Source organism: Buteo buteo, chromosome 11 (genome assembly GCF_964188355.1).
Source record: "Buteo buteo chromosome 11, bButBut1.hap1.1, whole genome shotgun sequence".
Classification (NCBI taxonomy): Eukaryota; Metazoa; Chordata; class Aves; order Accipitriformes; family Accipitridae; genus Buteo; species Buteo buteo.
In genome coordinates this window covers 3,039,034-3,065,443 of record NC_134181.1, presented here as the reverse complement: position 1 = coordinate 3,065,443, position 26,410 = coordinate 3,039,034, and the positions used below count along the sequence as shown (strand labels likewise).

At 61.6% G+C, this 26,410-nt stretch overlaps 2 protein-coding genes across 4 annotated transcripts in view; one reads left to right on the top strand and one right to left on the bottom strand.

The window, feature by feature from the left end:
• The first annotated feature begins 798 nt into the window (after positions 1-798).
• GINS2 (GINS complex subunit 2) lies at positions 799-9,271 on the top strand. Of its 2 annotated transcripts, XR_012652169.1 has the most exons (9): positions 799-984; positions 2,118-2,232; positions 3,120-3,219; positions 4,292-4,418; positions 4,803-4,929; positions 6,361-6,453; positions 7,442-8,041; positions 8,693-8,795; positions 9,188-9,271. XR_012652169.1 is itself a non-coding variant. In XM_075039896.1 (5 exons), the coding sequence occupies exons 1-5, from the start codon at positions 895-897 to the stop codon at positions 4,926-4,928; spliced, it is 558 nt and encodes a 185-aa protein (XP_074895997.1). In that variant the 5' UTR covers positions 801-894; the 3' UTR covers positions 4,929-5,687. The 2 variants fall into 2 exon arrangements, 1 of the variants encoding a protein (XP_074895997.1); XM_075039896.1 differs by lacking the exons at positions 6,361-6,453; positions 7,442-8,041; positions 8,693-8,795; positions 9,188-9,271 and having other exon boundaries at positions 801-984; positions 4,803-5,687.
• The window catches only part of GSE1 (Gse1 coiled-coil protein), a 103,045-nt gene continuing 84,682 nt past the window's right edge, over positions 8,048-26,410 (bottom strand). Inside the window, exons 3-17 of one of the 2 annotated variants that reach the window (XM_075039894.1) lie at positions 22,507-22,725; positions 18,171-18,370; positions 16,436-16,617; positions 16,081-16,278; positions 15,590-15,781; positions 15,145-15,467; positions 14,317-14,641; positions 12,325-12,905; positions 11,552-11,664; positions 11,070-11,340; positions 10,793-10,915; positions 10,282-10,653; positions 9,578-9,853; positions 9,069-9,172; positions 8,048-8,780 (exon numbers count right to left, since the gene is read on the bottom strand). In XM_075039894.1, the coding sequence (XP_074895995.1) occupies positions 8,646-8,780; positions 9,069-9,172; positions 9,578-9,853; positions 10,282-10,653; positions 10,793-10,915; positions 11,070-11,340; positions 11,552-11,664; positions 12,325-12,905; positions 14,317-14,641; positions 15,145-15,467; positions 15,590-15,781; positions 16,081-16,278; positions 16,436-16,617; positions 18,171-18,370; positions 22,507-22,725 (3,614 nt within the window). In that variant the 3' untranslated portion in view covers positions 8,048-8,645. The remainder of the gene's footprint in view (positions 8,781-9,068; positions 9,173-9,577; positions 9,854-10,281; positions 10,654-10,792; positions 10,916-11,069; positions 11,341-11,551; positions 11,665-12,324; positions 12,906-14,316; positions 14,642-15,144; positions 15,468-15,589; positions 15,782-16,080; positions 16,279-16,435; positions 16,618-18,170; positions 18,371-22,506; positions 22,726-26,410) is intronic. The other variant, XM_075039895.1, reaches the window with a different exon arrangement.

Below are 26,410 nucleotides of genomic sequence, written 5' to 3'. Positions count from 1 at the left end.
CAAGGATGGGTGAGTGGATGTGTGGATGGATGGATGGACAGGTGGGTGGGTGGATGGATGGACAGACAGACCCGTGGGTAGCCGGACGGACGGGGGCACAGACGTGTGCGTGGATGGATGGAGGCAGGGATGGGTCGCTGGACGGGCGGATGATGGTGTGGACGGGTGGGTGGTGAGTGGCTGCACAGGGACAACAACCGGACGGACAGACGGACGGCTGCCGCTGCTCCGCGTGCAGGAAGGAGGGCGCGCAGGCGGCCCTGGGCAGGGGCAGCGGCCCACTCACCCCTCTGCGGTCCGGGCCGCCCCAGGGTACCCCAGGCTCGGGGCAGACCCGGTGACACCCACCACCACCCCCCCCCCCCAGCACCCACGGCCGCGGGGACCCCACGCCCGTCCCCGCGGGGCGCTGCTCCTCCCGGCCGCCAGGGGGCGGCAGAAGCGGGTGAGGGCGGCGTTGCTGCCTTCCCCGCGGCGCCCCGGCAACAAGTGTGCTGAGCGCTGATTGGGCGAGCGCTTCTGCGGGAGCGGCGGGATTGGTCCCTTCGCGACAGACTCAGACCTCCCCCCCCCGGCGGGCCCGGCCCCGGGGCTGGAGCCGGAGAGCGGCGGGAGCGGGATAGCCAATCAGAAAAGGGTGCGACGTGATAACCAATGGCCGGCCAGCGCCGCCCGCGAGAAACCAATCAGCGTGCTCCGAGCTGCGCCAGACCCCGCCCGCAGGCGGAGACCGCGAAAACGCGCCCGGCGGCGGGAAGCGGGGCGCTGTGGGCGGGGCCTCGGCGCCGCGCAGCCAATAAGCAGAGTGGGCGCGCGGCGGGCCCGATCCCGGTTCCGCTTCCGGTTCGGTCCCGGTGCCGGTCCGGGCCCCCCCCCACCGTCACCGCCGCCGCCATGGAGCCGGCCGAGGCGGAGTTCTTGGCCGAGAAGGAGCTGGTGACGATCGTGCCCAACTTCAGCCTCGACCGGATTCACCTCATCGGGGTGGGTGGGGCCGGGGGGTGGGGACAGGCCTTGGGGGGCCGGGGGGGGGGGGGGAGGCAGGGCCGGGGGGGGCTTATGGGTAGGCCATGGGGGTAGGGGGGATTGGGATGGAGGGGCAGGAGCTGGGGAGATTGGGGGACAGGGGTTGAGGGGACTGGGGAGGGGGTTGAGAGGACTTGGGGGAGGGTTGAGAGGACTTGGGGGGGGTTGAGAGGACTTGGGGGGGATTGAGGGGACTGGGAGGGGGATGAGGGGACTGGGGAGGGGGATGAGGGGACTGGGGAGGGGGTTGAGGGGACTGGGGAGGGGGTTGAGGGGACTGGGGAGGGGGTTGAGGGGACTAGGGGGGGTTGAGGGGACTGGGGAGGGGGTTGAGGGGACTGGGGGGGCTGAGGGGACTGGGGAGGGGGCTGAGGGTACTGGGGGGGGGGGCTGGGGCGTTTGGGGACAGGGAGAGGGGATGGGGGGGCATGGGGAAGGAGCCTGGGGTGGCATGGGGGTGGTGGGATGAAGGAATTGGGGGGACAGGTGGGGAGGAGAAGGGGGGAGCGGGTTGGGAGAGGAGGCAGGGCAGCCCCCCCAGGAGGTTTGGGAGGGGACAGTGCTGTCCTGTGTGTTTGTGTCCACCGTCCCCCTTCCATCTCTGGTGCTTTTGCAGTGAGCAGTGCAGCCCCCAACACTTGAGCCTTGGCTGAGGGCTGGGGGGGCGTGACGGACTGCCCTGGGTGTTGAGCCCCCAGGTCTGGCAGCGGGTGTCAGGATCTGCCGCGGTGGTGGTGCGAGCTGTGCTCCGCTGCTGCCTGCCTCTGAAAGCACCTTGGCTTGAGCCCGGGGGGGCTGCGTTTCCAGGAGAGATGTAATTTCTGGCTATAACTTCTGTGAAATGCTTTGAAATAGAAAATGCACTGGAAATGTTAGTTATTACTTCTCAAGGGAGAGGAGGAAAAGTCTGAGAGAAAGAATTATGGGCAGTGAGAGGAGGAAATTCAGATGCTATTTGACTCAGGCTTTACAAAATCCCCTGGAAAAAAACTCCTGCTCTCTAGAGATGGCTGAGGCCAAATTAGCAGACGAGTTCTGCGGTGTCCAAGCCCTCACTGCTGCCTTACTCTTGCCTTCAATTCGTCTTCCAGGGAGATCTGGGTCCTTTCAATCCTGGCTTGCCAGTGGAGGTGCCTGTCTGGTTGGCCATTAATCTGAAGCAGAGGCAGAAGTGTCGGCTGATTCCTCCAGAATGGATGGACGTTGGTAAGGATGGCAGCTTTGGCCCTGGGCTTCAGTGGGTGCAGCGGAAGCATGAAATTAAAAAAATTCTCAGTTTTCACCATTAATGGGAAGCTTAATTCAACAAACACAGAGTAACTCTGAGAGAAGGATCAAATGTTCCACCACTGGAATTCTTTATGTTTACGGGAGATGTAATCTTCCCGGTTAAGCCAGGTATTGAACTTCTGTTCTTCTGGTGAGGAGGAAGGGTTAGATTGAATCCCCAGCTCTGACACCATCAGCAGTGATCGCTGGTCTTTCTGAGCAGCACTTGCATCTCTTGCACGCCTTGTTCAGAAAGAGCTTTCAGGACCTCAGATGACACTCTGTGAGGAGGGAGACCTTGGAGAGCATATACGTATGTTAATCACCAGTTCATGGTTCATTCACTCCATGAAATCATTTTCCTCGAGGGCATCGGAAATGGGAGGTCGTCTCACTCTCTAAAAAGTGAGAATTGTGGCACCCTCCCTTTTGTCATCTCAAGGGAGACTGAGAAAGAGAAGAAGTAAACGCTAATGGAGCTGCAGTAAGAGGGAGACCTGCACCAAGCATTTCTGCTTTATTCATTCAAGGGCACAAATGCTAATTAGCACAAGTGCTTTGTGGGATCACGACAGGCGATCAGTTTTGGGGATGAAGCTGGTGTAGTTCCAGCCTCCTGGCACGGTGCACTAAGCACGGCTTCGATGTCCCTGTCAGCATCCTTGTGTGCTTCGTTACAGAAGCCTTTTTCTGCCCGCATGTTGATTCACACTTGGACATAGAGTTGGTCCTACAGAAATAGCACGTGGGTTTTCCTGGGAGTAAAAATGTGCCTGGAACATTGAAGGTCAGGCAATGACTGACCATTCCTGGTTGTATTTTAGAAAAACTGGAGGAAATCCGGGACCGGGAACGTAAAGAGGACACCTTCACTCCGATGCCCAGTCCCTATTATATGGAACTCACAAAGCTGCTGTTAAACTAGTAAGTAGGAAATGTATTGTAACAGTTTCCGCCCGAGTACATGCTTGCATAGACAATTTTTCAAGCTTTCGTTGGCAGCAACCCCAGAGGGCGGTGGGAAAGTGAGAGTTAATGGAGGTTTATTTCACAGCGTGCCAAGATCTCGTTGCAGCAGTTTTCTCATGGTAACTTCGCATTTCAGTAACTTGGGGATTGCTTGTTCTGTGGCCTGATAATTGGGGCTGTGCCGCTTTATTGAGCGGCAGCAAAGCGTAGAGGCCTTGAGGATCGGCAACACGTTCCATGGCTGCAATCTGTTCAGCAGCCTAAACCCTCCAGGCTTCTTCCTTGGCTCTCCTTCAGGAGGAAAGCTCCTCTTTCCTCAGCCTGAGAAGCAGGAGACCAGGGATATTCTGAGTCTGAACTCCTGCCTGCTGAGGCATTTCACTTGTAAAATGTGCTGGCTGGTATTTTTCTCAGCGCAGGCTCTTCTGACTTTAAGCCCTCGATTACGGTGGGGTGGTCATTTAAGCACTGGCTTTTCCTCTGGAGATGACGCTCTTGGCGTGCGGCTCCTTCCCTCACGCTAGAATAACCCTGACAGCTCTGTCCATGTGAATTGATCTGATCTCTTGAGGTCCTTATGGCAGCGCTGAATTGGCTTAATGGGAGGATGTGGCACAAATCGTACAGTCCTTTCAACTTAATACTCCCTGATAGAGCCACAAGAGCACAGAGCTGGGGCTCTAATCGCAGCCGAGTCCTTTCAATTCCCTGGCTGCCTGTGACTTTGGCCGGGTTATTGGCCCTCTGTGTACCTTGTACCAGCTGGGCAATTAAAGAGCAGAAGGATTCTAGTGAGAACCAGATGCTGCATCAGAGCTGAGCATTCCTGGGTAAATAAACTATCCCAGAAATCCCAGCAGCAGAAGTACCAGGCTGGATTTTAATGTTGAGTTGCAGGTTTTTTCCTCTATAGCAAACTGCTCTGCTGATGCCTCAGAGGGCTGAAGAACTGCCAACATTACTTACGCCGGTGACATAACATACGAGTCCCTCGCAGCCTGTTCTGATCCTCTCTCTCCTCCTCTAGCGCCTCAGACAACATCCCCAAAGCCGATGAGATTCGAACGCTGGTGAAGGATACCTGGGACACCCGGATAGCCAAGCTGCGGCTGTCTGCGGACAGCTTTGTCAGGCAGCAGGAGGCTCACGCCAAGGTGCGGCGGGGACGCGCAGGGAGAGGTTTGCCAGCTCTGTGCTGGGAGGATTCCAGATGCCGTGCGATTGTGTGGGCTTGTGACTGATGAGAGCTGCTCGTGAAAATGCTGGTTGGGGCATGTTTTTCCTGGGTTGTGGGTACGTCAGTTGGGAACTAAAGCCATATGCTGAAACCTCGCTTTATGGGCTGGTTGCAGCTCCCCGTGCCTTATGGAAATAGTGCTCTCGTTGCTCCTGTGCTTCTCTTGACCGGGGGTGGCAGCTGGGCCGGTCCCTTGGGGTGTCACTGAAGGAAAAGCGTGGGCTGCAGAGCTGCTTTCCGAGTTCCTCATCCTCCGCTGTGACAGAGCTGTTTCCCCAGATTCTGTTATTTTGTTTTTTAGCTGGATAACTTAACCTTGATGGAGATCAACACGACCGGGACTTTCCTTACTCAAGCCTTAGATCACATGTACAAGCTCCGGACTAACCTTCAGCCTGGCGAGAGTGCCCACTCTCAGGATTTCTGAGGTACTAGCCAGGCCAACCTTCAAACCTCCCAGGAGAGGGCACTGGAAGAGAGAGCAGGCTCCGCTCCTCACCCTTGGACCTTCATCTGGCCAGCCTCCACCTCCCTGCACAGCTCTCCCAAAACCACCCAAGCTTCATCTCCCCTCAGCTGCGTTCAACCCCTCCTCGGCAGCAGCTGTGCGCAGGCAGGGGTTCCCCTTCCACGCAGGCAGGGGAGAGAGAGCAGGCAGCCTCACAGCCGGATGGGAATTGCTCCGGAGCTGCCGGCAGCACGGGAGCATCCCCGCACGGTAGCTCCTACGCCTTCCCTCTGTGCAGAGGTGGGCCTCTCGCTTGGGTTCAGAGATCTGCTTGGTGCAGGTGGTGGCTTGCCAGCGCTAGGCTGCTGTCTAATGATGTCAGGCAAATCTCTCCGCCCTGGAGAGTGTGGGTGTACTTCATAGAGGGAACTTCTGAGGGCAGCACAGGCCACACACTGGCTTGAAAGCAATAAATTTCTAGGCGGTGCTTCGCCATGAATTTTCTCAACGCCTTGAAAAGGGGGAAGATGTGCCGGCAATGAGAGGTGTCTGCTACTCTGCTGGGGAGATCAGCTGGGAAGCAGATCCATCTGCTCTTTGGAGAAGGACAAAAGAAAACGGTTTTCCCTCTCCAAAGCCAGGCTGTCTTGTAATATCATATGTCTTGATTTATTTTTTTTTTAATCTGAAAATGTGTGTATAAAAAAATAATAATAAAAAAATAATAATTGCAGCTGAGTGAACAGCATCAAATTAGTCCCTGTGTTCCGTCGCACGCTGTGTGTCAAGCATACATGGGTTAAACAATGCTTGGAAAAACCCGCAGCTTTCCTCCTTTGGCTCCGGCCCCGTTTCCCTGCGGCAGACCGACAGGCAAGGGCAGGATCCTCGCTGGCGTGGGGCTGCGTTGATGGCAGATGTAATTATTACGGGCGAGGGGGAAATGCCGGCTTGAACCCAACGGTGGCAAGCCGCGAGCGGTGCCCTTCCCCGAGCATCTGGGCCAGCCTCTGCGCTGCTCCTGCCTGCCATCTGTGCCCTGCCTGCCTCGGCCGCTTCCCCCAGCGCTGCCCGCAGGCAGCTGCGGTCGGCTGCGAGCAAAGGGCTCTGACAAGGTGACGATGGCAGGAGCTGCCCTCGGCGAGGCTGGGGGATGCTCGGAGCAGGGCTGCTTTCCCATCGCCGGTGGGGGAGAAAGAATCCTTTGCCGTCATTGTGGAAGAGTTTATTTTTTTTTTGGATGTTTTCAGAAATTACAGCCATATATTCATAAATACCTAATTACTACATTCAACAAATAATATATTACATTACAATTAATTCAAACAAGTACACTTAGAACATGTTTAGGTTTGTTGTTTTTTTTTTTAATCTCCTTTTGGGGGTTTTTTTGTTTTGTTTTCTTTCACAGCATCTGAACTGCCCCCAGCGGGCTCTGCCTTGCCTTTCCCTCCTCGCAGCCCTCCCAGGCTCTGGCGCAGCTGCTCGAGCGATTCTGCATGGGGTACGTACAAACAGACATGACCGCTCGCCATGGCCCCGGGGGGAATAATTCTGCAAAATTGGTCCAAAAAACGTGATTGTGGGCTGGTGAGGGGGGGAAAAGTCTCAGTATAGGAGCTGCTACGAAGCGAGGCTACATCCCAGTCAGGCTCCTGCCCACAGCCTCATCGCGGCACGGTGGCGGTGAGGGATAAATTGCTGATGATTTTCCATCCCTGGCTTCTTCTCCCCCCCCCACCCCGCCCCAGCACACGGGAAGGGAAAAAGCGAGTCGAGCAGCAAGCGTATTTTGCCGTGTTAAAATTCATTGTGAAGCCTGGAGTTGGCAGCGGCTAGGCCAGAGGCTGGCGATGCAATTGGGGATTTAAAAAAGATTAAACTAATTTCTGTCACAAGGGCATTTTGCTTTTTAATCTTGCACAGCTTTTTTTTGGTGAAGCCAATGGGAGACCGGGGAGTGTGGGGGGGGGAGGAGTAGGGGGGGGGTTAATGCTTTCTTTGCGAGTGCAACAAGGGAATTTAAAGCAGAAAGCAGAGGTCACCTTTTCCCGTAGACATGAGCTTGTCTCGTGGTGAATTTAAAAAATTAATAAATAATTTAAAAAATTAAAAAAAAAAAAAAAGCCTCCCCGGGGAGCTGCGGCACGTGATGATTAGAAAGTGGCTAAAAATGGCACCGTGTGGTGCCAAGCCTGAACCTGCCACCCCGGCCCGGCGCTGCCGGCAGCGAGCCGCAGGCAGCTCCTGCCCGCCGGCGGGCACGAGGTACGGGCAGGGAGAACTCGACCCAGCTTGTCCCCGTGGTGCCACCAACCCCATGCCAAGCCGCGGACCCCGCGGGCAAACCCCAGCTCCCCCTGCCCAAACTGCCTTAGCGCCGCTCTGATTGTCTCCGTATTTTGGGGGGGAGTAAGGACACCCCAATGCCACCCGTCCCCCAAACCCTCCAGCCCTCTCGGCGCAACTGCTCTGTATTTTTAATTTGGCAGATGGAGCCCGCGCGAGGCTGACAAACCACCCAGCACCACGACACCCACAACAACTGCCCAGAGGGACCAGAAAAAGACCCAGAAACCAAAGAAAAAGGGAAAAAAAAAAAACCCAAACCACAGGAGGTTGAGCACAGTGGAAGGGCTCAGCTCTGGGTTCTCGAGGGATTGGCGGTGGGACAGCACCTGCCCCGCTGGAAAAGGGGATTTATTTTTTTCCTGTTTTTAAATTCTTTTAAAACACTTCAGTATCTTTTCTGTCCTGACCAGCAGCAGTACAAACACTAAAAGCGAGTTAATCCTTTTGCCAAAAAAGAAAGAAAATAAAAAGGGGAGGGGGGGGGGGGAAGGAAAAAAAAGAAAAAAAAAAGCAGAAACATATTAAAAAAAAAGGCAAGCTTTTTATAACAATAATTAAAGTAATAAAAACATACAAAACTTTTTTTTTTTTTAATATATATACACAGTACAAGGCTGAAGCACCTTTTTTTGACTTTTAAATCGCAAAACCAGGGTGACTAGCTCTGACAAGGTAACCCCGCCGGGGCCCACTGCCGGCGCGTGTTTCGTGCCCCTTCCCCGCCAAACAGGAACAAAAAGGTACCTTCAACCAGTTTATTGACTTTATTGTTTTATAGCGAAGTGCATTTCCAGTGGAAAGCCCCGGGGTGGGGGGGGGGGGAGGCTCCCGGTGCCGTGCCAGGGAGTGGGGGATCGGCGGCTGCTGGCCGGCCGTCCTGCACCTGGCCCCACGGGGCTCCTCCGGCCTTAGTGTTGTCGGTGGAGTCTTTAATTGTAATTTAATTAAAAAAAAAAAAAAAAACAAAAAAAAAACCAAAAAATGAGCGCTATAAAGTGTGGGTGGGTGGAGGGGGGGGGCCGCAGCACCCTGTCCCCAGGGAGGAGAGCCCGAGCTGGGCTGGCGGTTGCTTGCAGAGGGCCAGCGGCGCGGGAGGGGACGGGATGGGGTCTGCTCGCTGTCGGGTGGGCTCCCGGCTCCCGTGCTCCTTTGCTTCATGCATGGCACATTCTCCGTGATTTTTTTTTTCGTTTGTTTGTTTCGTTTTGTTTTTTTGTTTTTTTTTGTTTTTTTTTTAATTTTATTTTTTTAGCTTCAAACCTCCCAGTGAAAAATATTAAATATTCAAGGTAATAAAATAGATTATTATTTCTAGACTATATGTTCGGCCTAGCCCAAGGAGCGTCACCTGGGATACCCCTTGAAATAACCCCTAGACCACTGCATTGCAGGCAAGGCAAGGCACTTCCGCAGGTGATCCAGCTCGGCTTGCAGGCGCTCGCGCTCCGAGACCATCTTCTGCTTCTGGGTCCTTAATTCCTGCAAGCGGTGAAGGTGAGAAGACACAGTCAGGGCAGGCGACGGGCAGCCTCCGGGCCAGGGCTGTGGGGATGGCATCCCTCGTGGGATGCTGGGCTCGCCTGGATGCTCCACGGGGTGGGATGTGGGGTGCCTGGGTGGAGGGCACTGCTGGGAATGGGGTATTGCAGGGGATGGGGAATTGCAGGGAATGGGGTATTGCAGGGGAAGGGGCACTGCTAGGTGGATGGGTGTGCTCCGGGAGGATTTGGGTGCCTCGCAGAAGCCGGGTGCCGTGGCCCCACTCACCGCCATGCTGTGCGAAAGCTGCTCTGCCGTCAGGCTCAGGCTGTAGTGCTGGGCTTCCAGCCGCCGGCACTGGGTCTGCAGCACTTGGCGCTCCAGGTTTTGTTCTGCAAATCCCAAAGGAGAGAGAGGGTGAGCGTCGGCTCCGTGCACGGCACAGGACCATGCCCGAACACCGCCGTGCCGTCGCCGAGGATGCCAGCCCCGCGCGAGGCTCTGTCCAGCCAGCGGCGATTGCCTCCAGCGTCCCAGAGCATCCCCAGCCCCTGCATTGCCCACGGGGAACCGCCAGGTCCTGCTGGGGAGGACGCTGGGCAGCTGTGAATACATGAATTTTTCACGTATACATCAATTTTCACCAGCGCCTGTTGCTTTCATAGCCTCAAGCACCTCCCTATCCCACCCCAGTGGGAGCCAGAGACGCCTGGTCGAGGCGTGGAGTGGTTTCACTCGGGGAAACTGAGGCACAAAGTGAGGGTTTACCCTCCCTGCCCCCCCCCCCCATCCTCTACCTTCTATATGTTCCTGGTAAGCTTCAAAAATTGCCTCGATCCCTTGCCACTTGGGCCTGGGGTACTCTTCCTCCTCTTCCTCCTCCTCCTCCTCCTCTTCCTCGGAGGCCGAGTCATGGGGCAGCGGGGGCAGCGCCCGGTGGGGCAGCGGCCCCTCGGCCGTGCCGTTGTGCGGTGGGGCAGCCAGGCGGCTGGACGCCTGCAGCTCGGGGATGTTGTAGTGGATGGAGGTGTCGAGCTTGTGGTTCTGCTCCGCCGTCAACGCCGCCGTCCCCCCTGCGGGAACTGAGCGTCAGCCCCCTGCCCGCCCCCCCTCCCCCATATCCCCCACATTGCCCACCCCACTGCTGCCCTCCCTGAGGCTGCATTGAGAAAGATGCCCCCCTCAAGGTATTCATTTCCTCCTCCCCAGGCCCTTTTTGGGGGGCTGCAGCATCTTCTGGGGGTTTTCATCACCCCCGTGCACTGGAGTAACTTCATTTTTCTTGCTTAATGAGTTTGGGGGGAATGGAGCCATATTATCCCAGCACCTTATATTTATCTTCATCGATGAGCTTCTGGGATGTTCCAGCAACGAGGTTGTCAGTGGATTTCGCGCCCTTGGTGGTGCCAAACCCCAGCGGGGGGGATGAAGGCGTCTCCCACCCCACAGGGATGTTACCCCCCCATGGCACCCAACCTGCTCCCCACATCCCTGCCCTTACCTTTGTGCTTCTGCAACGCCTTCTGGGTGGACTGCAGCACCGACTCGTGGAACTGATGGGCGAACTCCTCGGCGATGAAGGGCTCCCAAGGCTTGCTCTTGCCGTTCATGCTGTGGGACAGCGGCACCGGGATGTCCTTGGGAAGGGGACCCCTGACGTAGCTGAGGATGCTGAGTGCCTTCTTCCCGGGATGCCCATCGCTCAGCCGGGGCTTCTCTGCCGGCGCGGTGGCCGATTCCTTAGCCCTCGGTAGCTCCTGGGGTCTCAGCTGGTCTAACCTGCCGGGCTCCACCGTCTTCTGCGCCTCCGGCACGGAGACAGCGATGCCCACGGGTTTATCCGGATCCAGCGGGAGCGGCGGCACCAGTGGCTCTTTGGGCAGAGGAAGAGCAGAGTCGGCTGCCAGCAGGGCTCCATGTGTCCCCCCCCAAGGCAAAACCGTGCCCCCCGCATCGTGCCGGGCAGGGGATGCTCCCGAGCTGAGAGCCGGGGAAGGACCAGGGGTGCTTACCGATGGCGGGGCCGCTGGGGCTGTCCCGTGGGGAGCTCTTCACCACCACGGCGGCCGGCGTGGTCTTCTGCTTCATGGCCTGGAGCATCTCTACCAGCTTCTCCTTGTCTGCGGCATGGGAAGCTGAGGTTTAGTGTAGCCTCTGCTCAGCAGAGCAAGCTCACGGCCCCAGGCGGGACCGTCCCCCCCAGCCCCACGGCACCCCCCCCAAACCAGGGAGCGGGGACCCCCTGAGCCAGAGCCGGCCCCGAGCGTGCACGGGGCATGGCTGTTTTACCTTTCCTCTTCTCGGCACTGATGTGCGTGAGGTTGAAGATGGTGAGGAAGCGCTTCTTCTCCTCGAAGTTGGGGCTGTTGTTCATCTCGTCGGGGCTGTAGCGGGTGGAGAGCGGGAGGCGCGGGGAGGGCGTGCGGCGCTTGTTCTGCACCGTCGGCGGCGAGGGGCTCCTCTCCCGCAGCATCCGCCGGCGTTTGCGCCGCTTCTGGCTCAGCAATTCCTCCTTCTGTTGCTGCGTGGTGAGGCCGAAGAGCTGCAGGAACTCCAGCTTCTGGGGCACCGAGGGGGGGAGAGCAGAGCAGGGTCACCCCCAGACCGGTCCCCATCCTCATCCTCATCTCCGTCCCCATCCCTGACCCCCTGGTGCCTCTGCAGCCGACCGGGAATGGTGGCTGCACCGCAGCACTGGGAGATGGTGGCCGAGGAGGGGCTGCTCCCCTGGGGGACGGGGGGGGACAGGGGACAGCGAGTGCCGGCTGTACCTCGGAGGACGTGTCCAGCTTCAGCGGGGGCTGCTCGGCCACGCAGCGGAGATGGGCCCGCACCTCCTCCTCGTCGCTGTCGTCGCAGGAGTCGTCCAGGTCGTAATAGTAACCTGGGGACGGGGAGAGGCTGGCGTGAGACTGGGGAGACCGTGGGAACCCCGGGGAACTGCTGGGAAACCTGCTGGGACCCTCCTCGGGACGGGGATGCAGCAGGGTGCTGGTGCAGCAAGGTGGGATGCTGGCGGGGGTCCGATGTGGGTCCCAGGGGGGCGAGGGGTGTAACCCAAAAGAGCCCCGTCCCCCCCCTCTGCCAGCTGTGGGACCCTGGAGGGCATCGCCCACCCCTGCGTGGCTCAGCATCACTTTGGGATGGGTGGCAGGGGCTCAACAGGCGGGTTAATGGGGCACTGCTGGGGGGGAGGCTGTGGCCGAGGCCCCCCCCATCCCTGCTGGAGGGGGGGATGGCACCGCCTGTGTCCCCCCCCCGCCAAGCACTCCGTCTCCTCCTCACCGCTGTTCTTATCCCCACTCGCGCAGTCCCATTAATATTTAAAGCCCGCTTATTAGCCTCAGCTCATCATTTATTAATTGGGCATGTCTAGAGCGGAGGATTTACCGAGCCGCTTGGCTTGTGGGAGCATTTGCATCGCGGGCTGCTGGCATCCCCAGGAGACCCACCAGCCGCCCCCGCCACCGCCAAATCCCGGTGCCGGTGCGGCGGGTTTGGGGGGGGGGGCGTTCCTCAGCGCGGTGCAAACCCGGCGTCTCACCTTTTTCGCGGGCTTCCCTCCGCCGGCGCTCCTCCAGGTCGAGTTTGCTGACCAGCCTGCGATGCTGCTGCACGAACTCGTCGTAGATGTACATGGGGTCCTGGGCGCGGGGAGGGGGGGGCCGGTAGGGCGAGCTGGGCTTGGTGGCCTCGACGAAGGGGGCGGCTGGGGGTCTTTGCTGGCTTAGGATGCTCTGCGTGGACTTTTCCAGCTCGGCTAGGAAGGGAGCGTGGGTGAAGCTCCCGTGCTCCGGGGCACCGGACTCCCGTGCTGGGGGATATTTCTCCAGAGCATCCCTCTTCCTCGCCCCCTCCTCCAGCTTCTCGGGGCAGAAGACCCTCTCCACCTTCACCAGCGGGATGCCCTGACGGCTGGGCTCGAAGGGGGCCGGGTGGCCGTGGAGGGCATGGGGCTCGGGGAGGCGCCGGGGGGGGTCGGGGGGGCTCTCCATCAGCGAGACGGGGTTCCAGAGGGATGTGGTGACGGGGTGGTGCTGGGGCTTGGGGGAGATGAGCGGCGGGGGTCCGCCGAAGTGCTGCCCTGGCTCCCGGCCACTTGGCTCGTGGCGGCTCGATCCCGACCTGTGGGGAGAGGAGAGGACCAGAGAGGTGAGGAACCGGCACCGCTGCCGGAAAGCCAGCCGCACCCCGGTACCGGGCTGCTTTTGGGGGAGAAACACGCCGGTTAGGGCCACATGGAGGGGTTTCTGCACATGGGGCTGCCACGCTCGTCCCCTCCTGTGCCACCACCCCGAGGGATGGAGGGGCAGAGTTAAGGCTGCTCCCGGGCAGGTTGAGCAGGGATGCGGCTGCATCCCCGGGGTGCCGAGCAGGGGACCCCAGGCTCAACCCCACGCCCCCCCCACTGCTGCCCACCGTGGGGACAGCAGAGCCCATCGGTCCTGGCACATCCCTGCTCTCCCCGCAGCAAGGGCAAGCACCCCGGTGCAACCCTCCTCCGACAGCCGGGGCCGGAGCCAGCCCGTTAGCGGGATAAATATTTCATGCGCCCAAGCTGTGCATTTAACGCTTTTCCGCTCCAGCGCCCCGGACCTCCGTGCACGGAGCAACGAGTTCAGCTCAGCGACGCCATCCGCCGCCCCGGCACCGTGTCACCACCGGCGGCAAAGCATCGCCTGCCCTGCCGGGGATCGGTCCCTCTCCCTCCACGCTGGATGCGGGCAGCCCCGGGATGGGGATGAGGATGATGAGGATGGAGTATCCCCCGGCTGCAGGTGGTTCGGGGTGACCTTGCCGTCTCCTCTCCGGTTTGGGGTGGGAGGAGGGGACGGGGAAAAAGAGGCTGCGGCGGGCACTCGCCTTTGTGCCGCCCCGCGATCCGCTCCTTATTATCCTCGATGAGCCGCGCTAATCCCCTGGATACCCAAAAATAACAAAGGGAGCTGGCGGCAGAGCCGGCTGGATGAGCCCGCGCTGCTTAAGCACTCGGCGATGGGGGTGAGCAAGCCCCTGTCAATCAGGGGATGCAGGCACGCTCCTCTGCTTCCCCCCCCAAAAAAAATCACCCAGGTTCAGGGCAGGTGCCCCCCCTTTCCCCAAAACGGGCCATCCATTCGCCTGGGTCCGCTTGCACGGCGGGGAGCCGCAATTAGCGGTGCCGGGTGCCTGGGCAGCACCTGGCCGCTTGCCGCTGGCCCCCGGCCACCTCCCGGGCTCGTCGCCTGCCGCCGCGCAGATGTCGGGCACCGGCAAAGCCCGGCGCTGCCAGCGCAGCCGGCCTGGCTGGCACCGCGTGACGGGGACCTGCTGGCACTGGCCGAGCACGGCGGGATGTGCAAGGAGCGAGGGGCAAGGCTATGGGATGACGGCTACCTAATGGCTGGGGGGGGGGGACAGAACCAGCTAACGGGGCGAACACAGCCGTGGGGTGACGGCGGGGGGAGAAAAAACCCTACAGAGATTACAGCACGGATGGCCGCGACGTGGGAAAATGCAACTAGGTTTTAGGGAGCGGGGCTGGCAGCATCCCTACCTGGGATGCTCCGGCCGATGGTCCGGCTCGGGCTGGCTCGGGGTGCGCCCCATGTCAAGGTGCTGCTCCAGCACTTGTTGCCGAAATTCCGAGACTTGGGATTGCCGATCTTCCTTCTCCTGGCGCAGCCGGCGCTGCCGGGCCAGCCACTTCTCCTCCTCGTTGGTGCGGTGGATGAGCAGCGCCGTGGCCGCGCTGCTCCCCGGCAGCGGGAACACGTTGTGGTTGGGGATGAGGCTGGGGACGGGGTGGTGGGAGGCCGGCGGCTGGTGCAGCGGGTGCTGGATGGGCTTTGGCGTGGGCAGCACCGAGTCCTTGAGCTTCTCTGGGTTGGAAAAGGGGTGCCGGAGAGTCAGGGCGTGGAAAGGGGTGGGGGGCTACCCGTGGCCAACTGTTGGCCATCAGGGTATTTTGGGGTGCTCAGGGCCCCCCGCGCCGAGCATCCCCGCGGGCGGGAGGCACCCGGAGCTGTGGGGCAGCCGCCAGCCAGAGCCCGGCGCTCCCCTGCCCGCAGGGCACGAGGGGTCTGCCCGCTCGGTGCCAGCCCAGCTGCCAGGCGTGCCGCGGCACCGGGCGCGTTGCCGCCCCGGACCGAAGTCAGATGGCACAGGCACCGTGCCGCCTCTCCGAGAGCCGCGGCAGCTGGGCTTTTGGCAAAAAAGCGAGCTGGCAGCCGGGAGAGCCCGGCTCCATCCATCTCCAGCCACCTCCCGGGGCCACCGACCCCCTCGGCTTTGCCATCTGGAGGGGAAAAGGGGACCGTGGCAAGCTGCGCCGAAGGCGGCGGGCCCCCCCGCCAGGACCCAGCGTCACCTGTGGGCACGTTACCTGGTCTGCTGGGCGCCAGCGGCTCCACCGGCTTGCCCCGCTCCTCGGCCGGGTGCCCCCGCAGCCCGTGCAGCTCGGCCACGGGGAGGAAGGGTCCCTCCATGGCTTTCACCATGCTCAGCTCCTTCTCCCGGGCGCGCTCCCGCTGCCTCTCCAGCTCCCGTTCCCGCTCCTTCTCCCGCTCGCGCTCCAGCTCCTTCTCGCGTTCCCGCTCCCGTTCGCGCTCCTTCTCCCGCTCCCGGTCGGCTTCTCGCTCCCGCTCCTTCTCCCGCTCGCGCTCGCGCTCTCGCTCCCTCTGCCGCAGCTCCTCGTCCATTTGCAGCCTGCAAAGAAAAGCCGAAAAAAAAACCACCACCCCCCAAACAACCCCCAGGCGCCTGTTAGCATCCCCTGCCGGGGTGCCCTGTCTGTCCCCCCCCGTCCCCGGCCATCGTCCCCCCCGTACCTCTCGGCGGCGAGGCTGGAGATGCGCTCGGACTGCAGGGCGGAGAGGGAGGAGTGCGAGAGCTCGGGGGGGTACCGTACCCCCGAAAGATGCAGGTGCATGGCCGAGGGGTGCAGGGGCGGCAGCGAGCCCGGCGCCGGCAGCGGGTAGAAGGGGGACCGCAGCGCCGACAGGCAGTACGACTCGTCCATCCTGGGGAGACGGGGATGCTCAGCGGGACGTGCCGCTCAGCGGAGGAAAGAAACCCCCAATTTCCCTCCCTGACGCGATCCCAGGCTGGACGGGGGCTGCCTTCTGCTGGGAGAAGGGTTGGGAGACACCCCCCCCCCCCAAAATGCCCTCAGGGCAGCCCAAGCATCCTCCCCGGATCAGGCTCCAACCTCCGCAGCCCCCAAGGCTCGTCCTCCGGCCACCGGCATCCCCCAGGGACCCCCAGCATCCCCCAGGGACCCCCAGCATCCCCCAGGGACCCCCAGCGTGGCAATGCCCACCTGAAGGCGGGGTGCGGGAAGGGGTGATGCGTCAGGTAGCTGGGGTGGTAGTAAGCGGCGGCGGCGGCCGGATCCAGTCCGAGGGGCGGCAGGGAGGACATGCGGAGGTCCTCGGCGGTGTGGTAGGGACGAAAACTGCGCAGGTAATCCTCGGTGACGGCGCTGGGAGGCACCACGTGGTGGACCGGCCGCTGCAGGCTGGGGAAGCGGGGAGATGGTCACCATCCCACCCTGTCCCCCCTAAGGAGATGTCACCTCGCCCCAGGATGCTCGGTGGGACCAGAGCTCACAGGGGACGCCCGCGTCCTGCGAGACCCCCCCCCAAATCCAGTCCATCCATCGCCGCCGGACTCACTTGAGAGGCGGGAAGCGGGAGTCCTGGACCACGGAGCTGTGGGGCAGCCCGAAGGAGTAGGGTGTCCCCAGGAGGTGGGAGGGGACGGCGGGGCCCCCCGCTTTCTCCTGGGCGAGGGGGGGCTCCGAAATCAGGCGCTCGCGGCCGCCGCTGCTGCTGCTTCCTCGTGACCCTGCTTCTTGCTGGAAGGCAAAGAGAGAGAAAACGCCGAGCTGGGCGTTAGGGGGGTGGCAGGGACCCCGCGAGGGAATGGAAGGGGGGGTCCCTGCTGTGTCGCCACCCCAAGACCCTCAGCGGATCCCCACCATGCCCGTGGTGGTCCCCGGCTGGTACTGGTACCCAGGGGAGGATGCATCCACCGGAGCATCCTCCCGCATCCAGGCTGTCGAAGGCGGGCTGGAGGGGCTTGAGGGTCCAAGGGGAGGTACGCCGGGGGGGGCACTGGTGGGAGAAGGGGGTGCCGAAGCCAGGGCAGCGCTGACAGCAGGACACACGTTACCTGCCTGGAGATTTACGGGCCGCTTTGTTCTCCAGAGCTATTAATCATCCGGGGAGGATACAGACACGGCCGGTGGAAATCCAGCAGCCCTTTGATAGCCGCCATAAACCAGGGGTCAGCCCGGCATCCCCCTCGCCGGCCCCGCGGACAGGCCGGCATCAGCACCCCCCCCCACCTCGCCGTGGGGCCCCAGTCATCTTCCATCAGCTCCCCATTCCCGGCGCCGGGATGAAGGTCGCTCCCTCCTGGCACCCACACCGGCTGGGGAAGGGACCCCCTGGCAAGGGGGGACCCCTTGGGGTGACCCGCAGGGTCCCCAGCAGTTAGGGGGGTGACCCACAGGGTCCCCAGCAGTTAGGGGGGGTGACCTCCAGCAAGGCAAGGTTGGGTTTAAAAATCATTATTTTTCATTGCATCTTCTCCATTTAGCGGCTAGAGGAGGAGGATGATGGCAGCCCCCCGCATCCCCCCACCCATCCAGTCCCGGTCCCCAGACCCTCCGGGCCAGGTCACAGGTCCTTGGCCATCGGGGACGGTCCCAAGGTCACCGTGGCCGGCACAAAGGGCGTCCCGTGTCCCCCCCCCGCCTCCGCTGCCTGCATTAAGGCTTATTGTGCGTGCCAGGCTCTGCTCTAATTACCTCCCCGTCTCGGGGCGTCACGCTGCGAGCGCAGCTCTGCCAGACAATAACCCACGCTCGGTTAACCCCCGTGCTGCGGGGGTCACTGGGGAGGAGGCGACACGGGGGGGGACACGGGGGGGGGACACGGGGGGGGTGGGGAGCACCCAGACACCCCATGCTCCCCTCCGAGCGCCCGGGGATCGCGGTTCAATTTATTTTTCTCCCCCCGCCGCCCTCGGCGTTTCTCATCCCCTCCCATCGCCTCTCCGCTTTGTGGTTTAATTAGTCTTTCCAAGTGGCATAATCCCCCCGGGAATCTGCTTGTAGCGTGCGGAGGAGAGGAGAACCACTAACGATGCTTCTTAATTAGCCGCTCCCCCCCCCCCCTCCTTCTTCCTCGCTCTCCCCTCCGGATGGCAACCCCGGGGACGATGGCAGCCCGGGGATGACGGCAGCCCAGGGACATGGCGGGGAGGAGAAGGGACAAAATGGGGGGCAGCCCCCCTGGCACCTCGAACCAAAGTTGGCACGTTCAGTGCCATGCATGGCATCCCACACCCTTCGTCCTCTGGGGGGGGGTGGGGGGTCGGGTACCCCCCCAAGCACGTCCATACCTGTCTGCCCTCGCTCCTCCAGACCCCGTTGACCGTCTTCGTGGGGGCGATGGTGACGACGGGCGGCGTGCTGGGCACGCTGTGCCCCCCCGGGGGCACGATGATGGGACCCATGGGGCCGCGCTTGGGCGTGCTGGCAGGGGAGCTGTGGTTGGTGGCCGGTGAGGAGACCGGGGACGACTCGCTGCTTATCGAGGACCCTGAAATTAAATTAAAAACTAAAATAAGTGGGGGAAAAAGGCTGAAACCGCCCTCCGAACGAGCTGAAGCATCCAATGCCATCCCCGGTGGGATGCCCCGCTGCAGGGACCAGGGACGGGACACAGGGATGCACGCAGGGCAGTCGGCATCCCTCCAGCCCCCTGGGCTGGACCCCTATCCTCCCATCCTGGGGGGTCCCAGGGAGCCCTGTCCCAAGGCTGGTTCCCTCCGGTGCTAAAAGGCTTTTTGCCCCACGTGGTGGGACGGGCACCCTCTTGCTCCCGTCTAGTAGGGACTGCCAACCCCCCCAGCTCCGGTAAAGCCTTTCATGGGCGCAGCGAGCCCTGACCGTGCTGCTCGCCTTGGCACAAGTGACACCGATGCGATGCCAACCCCGGGCGGCCGCACCTTCTCTAGCCGAACCCGCAGACTCCTTAATCCGGCTGCAAAAGTCGCTGCGCGCAAGCCAGGGCAGTCGGAGACGCTGGGATGAAGGAGTCACTCCCTGTAACCCTTGGGCAAGGCTTTGGCTTTATTTGCATAATACATCTGTACTTTAAATTATACCCACCCTGGGGATGCTGGCGATATTTCCAAGGGAAAAATAAAAATGGAATTAAAGCGGGGAGTGCGATGTGGGTAGAAAAGCAGAGCTGGAGCAGAAATACAAATTCAACATTAACTAGGGCACGCGGCACCCAGCATCTGCTCTGCGGCACATCGCCCGCTCCTAAAACCCAGCCAGGCAGCTTGGGGGGGGGGCTCCTACCCCGAAACCCTGCTCCCACCAGTCTGAGCCAAGGGAAGGTTTCCGACATGCCGGCAGGGACCAGCTACTGGCCACCGAGGGGTGGCCCGTGGTCGCCGCAGGATGCCAGCCGAGAGGTGAGGATGCTCCCCAATCTGGCACTGAGCCTGGCACCGACAAGGGGCCTTGTCCCCCCTGAGCGTGCAAGCCGGCTCCCCTGAGCGTGCACGCCGGCTCCTTGCCCTGCAAGCGTGCCATTTGGCTCCCCGGAGCGTGCAAGCCAGCTCTTTGCCCTGCAAGCGTGCAAGCCGGCTCCCCTGTGTGTACAAGGTGTCTCCTCGCCCTCCGAGCGTGCAAGCCGGGCTCCCCCGAGCGTGCAAGCCGGCTCCTCGCCCTGGAAGCACACGAGCTGGCTCCCCTGAGCGCCCAAAAGCAGCTCCTCGCCCTGCGAGGCTGCACCCCATCATCTCCATCCCCGTCCGAAAGCCCCACGCGCTCCTCAGCGCGCTCACCCTCCCCAGCCCGGCGCCAAGGTTAAGGCCGGGAGGGAGCCGGGAATGCCGCAGGGAAGCACGAGCATCCCCAGGCAGCCAGAAGGATGCTCGGCGGAGCAGAGAGGCCAAGCGGAGCAGCCCGCTGCCGGCCGCCCTGCCTTATTAATTATTCCCGAGTCGCTCCGAATCGCTTTCATTTCAAGAGTGGCAAGACTCGGGGAAAGAGAAAGGCTGCCCGCGACAAAGGAGGCCGCCGATACGGATTTGACACCCACTGAAGTCTATCTTGTCAGCGCAAGGCCAACAACAATTAGCAGCCTAATCCCCTCTGAGCTGGGAAGCCATTACTCACCACGCGATAGCGTTAACAATCAATACCATCACAATGAGCCCGGCAATTAATGAAGCTAAAGTCTTACTTCAGAACCTTAATTCTCGCTGTGTGGCTTTAAACGGGAGGGTTTGTGATCGTTATAATTAACTGGTGGTATTCAGCCAGGAGTTAGTCAATGAAACTAATCTGGATTGGAGATGACAAGAGGCACAGTGTGATGGTGTCACCTTTGTTTTCTGACCTCCCGCTTTCCGCTCGGCGATAGCAGATTAGCAGCCCGGGCTGACAGGCAAATGTAATTAACAGCTGAGACCCTGAAGGAGGAGGGGGGAAAAATGAAAGGAAGGGGTGGGGGGGGTGGAATAAAACCCACCCTGCAGACAGCCCGGGGTAGGACGGGAGGCAGGAGCCCCCGGCCAGGCAATGGCTTCGGTGGCTTCTTTGCTGGGATGGAGTCGGTCGGGATGAGCCCCTGCAGCTGGGGATGCTGTCGGGGAGCGGGATGTCCCTACAGATGCTCCGGCTGTGGCACAACGGCCAGTCCATAAAGCCAGTAAAAAAGCCGGCGATCCTGGGTGGACCCGGTTGGCATCGCCCCATGGGCTGCATCTGCCACGGCGGAGCATCTCCCATTGCGGGAAGGGGAGTGGGGTGAGGATTTGGGGGCAAAGCACTTCATTGCCTGGGGCTAAAAACCACAGCGTGGAGAGAAACCCCATTCCCGACAGGCACCCAAACCCACGCCTATTCAAAACCTCAGCGATGAGCCACTTTGGGCACCCAGATAGGTGAGGACGGGGGTTTTTTTTGCAAACAAACTATGCAGTCATTAAGGGGAAATCCAAAGGGAATGCGGCTGCTTCTCTCCAGCACCACAAAATCCATGCCAAAACCTGCTGACGTCCCTTCGGATGGGCTGAGCAGGATGGCAGGAGCACAAGCTAGGGGGTATAGGGGCAATAAAAGATAAAATAATCCCCCAAACCCAAGCGAACGCCCTGAAGCAAGCAGACGGCTCTGGAGGAGGCAGCCGGGGAGAACCAGGAGCTCCCAGCAAGGCTGAAGGATCACCGAGACTTGGTCCTTTTGGTGTCATGGGGACCCGGCGTCCCCACGTGCTTCCTCGGGAGCAGCCGACGCCAGAGCCTTCGGGACACGGCCGTGCTGGGGCATTTCACAGCTGGCGGGGGGCTGCGAGGAAGGTCTTGCAGATGGCGCTTGCAAAAAAGGTCTTCCAAAAAGAGCCTTGCAAAAGGGGTCTTTGCTAAAAGGATCTTCCAAAAAGGGCCTTCCAAAAAGGATCTTCCAGAAAGGATCTTCCAAAAAGGACCTTCCAAAAAGGATCTTCCAAAAAGGATCTTCCAAAAAGGGCCTTCCAAAAAGGATCTTCCAAAAAGGATCTTCCAAAAAGGGCCTTCCAAAAAGGATCTTCCAGAAAGGATCTTCCAAAAAGGATCTTCCAAAAAGGATCTTCCAAAAAGGAGCTTCCAAAAAGGGCCTTCCAGAAAGGATCTTCCAAAAAGGACCTTCCAAAAAGGATCTTCCAAAAAGGGCCTTCCAAAAAGGATCTTCCAAAAAGGATCTTCCAAAAAGGGCCTTCCAAAAAGGATCTTCCAGAAAGGATCTTCCAAAAGGGATCTTCCAAAAAGGGCCTTCCAAAAAGGGCCTTCCAAAAAGGAGCTTCCAAAAAGGATCTTCCAAAAAGGGCCTTCCAAAAAGGGCCTTCCAAAAAGGATCTTCCAAAAAGGGCCTTCCAAAAAGGGCCTTCCAAAAAGGATCTTCCAAAAAGACCTTGCAAACAGGGCCTTGCAAAAAAACATCTTGCAAAGGGTCGGGCATCCTCCCCAGGGACCAAAGTGCCCGGGCGGTGGGCAATAACCCAACGGGGAACACCCACCAATGGAAACACCAGGGATAAATACTATTTCGTTGCAAATCGATGGCGCCTGCAGTCTCCTGGTGAAACGCTTCACAGTCCGGGGACAAGCTGCCTCCCCCCGCACATGCGGTAACACCCCCGGCAATTCCCGCAGGACACAGTTCCCGCAGCGGCAGGGACCTCAGGGTGCTCCGGCACCGCAACAGCAGCTCACACCCCCCCATCACGAGCTGCACCCCGCGCCCGAGCAGAGACGGGGGGGTGCGATGGAGGATGCGGCAGCCAGGCCATCACAGGGTGACAAGGGATGGGGACCTCCCTGGGGGCACTCAAATTTGCTGTTTAGCCAGGCAATTTGGCTGGGGAAGGAACAGATTTGAGGAGCCTTTGGAAAAAATGGTATTTTGGTGAAGTATGGTGGGAGGGAGCAGGGCTGGGGGGGCAGGGAGGGACAGGTCCCCCCACACTGCGCTCTCCCAGGCTTTCTCCCGGGGTACGGCAAGTGATACAGCATTTGGATTACTCCGGCTGAATTGAATTTCTGAACTGCCCTCTTGAGACACGACACCGGGGAAAGACATTAGCTCGGGAAATGGCGAGAAAACGCCGGTGGCGGCGGTGGGGAAGGGCGCTGATGCTCAGCACCCCCCCCGGACCCCATCCGCATCATCGTCCCCTACCTCTGGGCTCCTCGGCTTGCTTGGCGAGCTTGCGGAGAGCGGCGGCGAAGCTGGAGGAAGGTGCTGCCTGGACGGACAAAGTGCTGCTGGCTGCCGGGCTGCCATTGGGGACGATGGAGCCGTTGAGCGGCGAGGGGGTGAGGGGGCTGACGGTGGCAGTGGTGCGGGTGGCGGTGGAGAGCATTCCTAGGGACGGCGACTTCGGCTCATGGCTCATGCCTGCGAACAAGAGCAGCCCACGTTAGACGGGGACGCGGGGAGAGAGGATCCCCAAATCCCCACGGGAGCAGGGAACAACCAGCAGGACAAGCGAGACCTTCCTTCTGGTTCACCACCCCACCCCAAAATGCATCCTGAGTTCATGCCATGGCGGGGGGAAGCGAGCGGGCGGGCGCGAGCCCCGCACGCTTACGGCACGGCAGCTTATCTAAAAAAGTGAGTTCGCCCATGGAAAATGAGGCGACGCGGGGGCCAGCAGCTGTCCCATGGCCCCAGCAATCCCGCAGACCGGACCGCTCCCAGATAACGGCGCGGAGGGGCTCAGCGGAGCCCCCTGGGAAGGGAGAGGGTGTTTTGGGGGGTCATGGGGACTTCAGTGTCCTGATGCAGGTGATGGGGAAGGGCGCAGCCCCCTGACTCACGTGGTGCTGCCAAAACCCAAAGCACCACCGCTGCACCCCTAATCGCCACCATTGCACCCCCAAAATCCCCGCCACTGCACCCTCAGATCCCCAGTATTGCATCCCTGGGTGCCCACCACTGCACCCCCAAATCCCCCGCCACCACACTTTCAAATCCTCACCACGGCACCCCCAAATCCCCCCCACTGCACCTTCAAATCCTCACCCCGGCACCCCCGAGTCCCGATAGTTGCACCCCAAAGCACAGAGGTTCTATAGGGCACGGTGTCCCCTAAGGGTGGGGGTTCGGGTGCTGCTGCGTGGCAGGGTGCAGCCCACCCTGTGTCCCCCCCCCCAGCGATCACAGCCGGCCACTCCAGGGCTCTCCACCTCCCAAAACAGCAACTGCTGATGTCAGGGCCCTTAAAATAGACTTCCAAATGAGCAGCTTCATTAACACCAGCCTAAAATTAGCCCCGCTCCCAGGTGGGCAGGCAGGCGGGGGGGGGGCCGAGGGGCAGCCCCCCCCAGCTCCCAGCAGGACTGACGGCAGCTCGAGGCACCGGCGATGCCGGAGACCTCCGGAACATCCCGCGGCAGAGGGTGCCTGGGCAAAGCGGCGGGCGTCGTGGGAGCCAGGGCGGGGGGGCCGCGAGTGCCACTCAGCGTTGATTAATCTTTGCCCCCCGGCCCCAGGAGAGGCGGCCGGCGCGGCGGCGCGCGCTCCCCTCTGCCCTCATTATACAAGCATTTATTAACTCCGGTGCTCTCAGCCATTGACTGCCGCCTTGTCGACACACTCGGCTCATGTAAATTCATTACCAGAACAGCTGGGAAGCCAACCCGTCGCGCCAGCCTGGCCTGGGCACCCCCGGGCTTTGCACCAGCCCGCGGACCCCCCGGATAAGTGCCTGGGTACCCCCCCTGGGGAGCGGGGTACCGGGCTCTGCCTGCAGCACCGTGCATCCAGGCGCTATCCCAAGGGGCTGCAGCATCCCAGTGGTATCCCCTGGGCACAGCCCCGTGCCCCCCAGGCACTGCCCCACATCCCCCAGGCACTGCCCCACATCCCCCGGGCACAACCCTGCATCCCTCGGGCACAGCCCTTCATCCCCCAGGCACTGCCTTGGCATCCCCTTAGCACCAACCCTGCACCCCCCCAAAAACAGCCCTGCACCTCCCCGTGGCCCCCCCAGCTTCTCCCCAGCTATTAACCCCGGCATAACCCGCCCCTCCCCAGCCCCAATCCAAGGTTGGAAACGCTTCCCTAACCAGCCGGCGAGGATTAGCACACTCACGCACGCTCGCCAGGGCACGGGGGCTGGCGACGGAGCATCACCCGTGTGATGCTCAGCTGATCTCCGCGGCCCCAAACGCCTCCCAACAAACTCATGATCCTACTGGGATTTGCCGGGCGAGCGCGGGGCAGCTCCGAGCCAGCAGCTCGCCGGGAAAGCGTGCGGAGAGCTCACGTTTCTCCCCCCCTCCTCTTCGGCGCTGGCTCGCTAACTCGAGTTTGTGCCGCTGCCCCAGCTGGGCTCCAAACCAGTTTTGCCGCTCCTGCCCGGTGATAAAATCGGCGCCTCCGCCCCGGCTGGGGCCCGAGCAGCGCCGCTCACCCGCCTTGCCCCGACGGAGGTGGCGTCCGTCTGTCCGGGCGTCCCTGGGTTGCTCCGCGGGAGAATTGCCAGCTGGGGAAACTGAGGCACGCCGCGGCGGCCGAGAGCATCCGCGTGGGGATGGCGCCCGCGGTCCCTCCGGCATCCCGTCACCGGCGCGGCGTGGGTACCGCTCACCTCTGCGGGTGGTGGTGGGGGATGCCGTGCCACCCCACGGCGAGGTGGGGTCTCCCCCCAACCGGCTCTCGCCCTCCTCCCAGCCCTCCCCGGCTGCTTTTCCCGGCAGGCAGATCCGTGCGGAAAAACAGGTCAAATTCGGAGCTCGGCAGCGGCCCTGGGGTCACGCCAGCGGTTGCCTCGCCGGGGTGGGGAGCCGAACCCCGAAACGGGGCAGGCTGCCCCTCCGTTGCCCCCACCCCTATGGGGGTGTGCAGGGAGAGGCGCTGGCAGCCCCCCCACGTACCTGCCCTCGGGCACCGCTCGCTGCCTTCGCTCCTGCACACACCCCCCCCCCTTGCCAAATCAAGGCTGGGGCGGGAGGGGGGGGGTCTCCTGGGTCCCCTGCTGAGGCCACGGAGGAGGTTGGGGACCGGGCGACGTGCCACCCTTGTCCCCGTCCCTCCCGCGGCATCTGCGCGGGCACAGCGGCGCAGGGAGTGTCTGGCGTTCCCGGTGCCTGCTGGCTGCCCGCCCGCAGGAGCAGGCAGGGCCCTGCCTGGTGGGACGAAGAGGAGGAGGAGGAGGAGGAGGAGGAAGAAGGGACGGCAAGGCCATCGCCGTGACCCCCTCACCCTTCCCCGTGCCACCCCCGCACCCTGGCACCCCTTCCCGCGGTGCCACGCGTGGCACCAGCCGCGGGGTTGGCATCCCTGACGGTGCGGGACCCCCAAGCCCTCGGCTCCCGGTGGGGACAGGGGGGTGTCCCTGCCTGGTCCCGTGTGTGTGTGTCCCCCCCCCGCCTCCAACCCCGGCCCCCCGCATCCCCTTGCGCAGGGCTGGGAGCCGGGAGCTGGGAGCGTGCCATCTTCTCCCCATCTGCTCCTGATGACGCTGGCGGGTTTTTTGGCAGCGGGAGCCTCCTCCGGCAGCGAGAGCAGAACCAGTCTGGCTGCCTGGTGGGGCTGGAGACAAATAAACACGCCGGCAGCCGCCGCGGGCAGGCAGGAGCGGGCAGTGCCAGGGCAAGAACGGGGCTCCCAGCACCCCAAAACCCCGGGATCCTTCCCGGATTGGTGCGGGCAGGGGGAGTCGGTACTGCTGCCGGCTGCCCTCCCCTGCTTCCCCGTCCCCGCCGCAGGCAGCTGCCGGGAAATGCGGTGCGGGCAGGTTTAGCACCTTGGTTTCGGGCCCCCCCTGCTTCTCCCCAGCACCTTGAAAGGCCCCTAATGAGCATGAAGTGCCCTTCAGAGCAGATTGCCATTGAACTCAACCTGCACCAGCCGCCTGCTTTAAAAGCAGCTATTTTGAGCTCCCGGGCTCCCGAGCGCTGGAACTAATAATTTATTACCAAATACGATCAGGCAGCAGCTCCAGCCCCTGGCAAATGGAGCGGAAAAAAACCCAGCGCGGCGGGAGGCCGAGGGAGCGGGGAGAGATGAGCATCCTGCATCCTCCCCCGGGACGGATCCGCACCCACCGCGCAGGACCTCGGCTCCTCCACGCTGG

Coding starts and splice junctions, on each gene's coding strand:
- GINS2 (XM_075039896.1), top strand. CDS start 895: ATGGAGCCGGCCGAGGCGGAGTTCTTGGCCGAGAAGGAGCTGGTGACG. Junction 2,233..3,119: donor TCCAGAATGGATGGACGTTG/GTAAGGATGGCA, acceptor GTTGTATTTTAG/AAAAACTGGAGGAAATCCGG. Junction 3,220..4,291: donor ACAAAGCTGCTGTTAAACTA/GTAAGTAGGAAA, acceptor CTCCTCCTCTAG/CGCCTCAGACAACATCCCCA.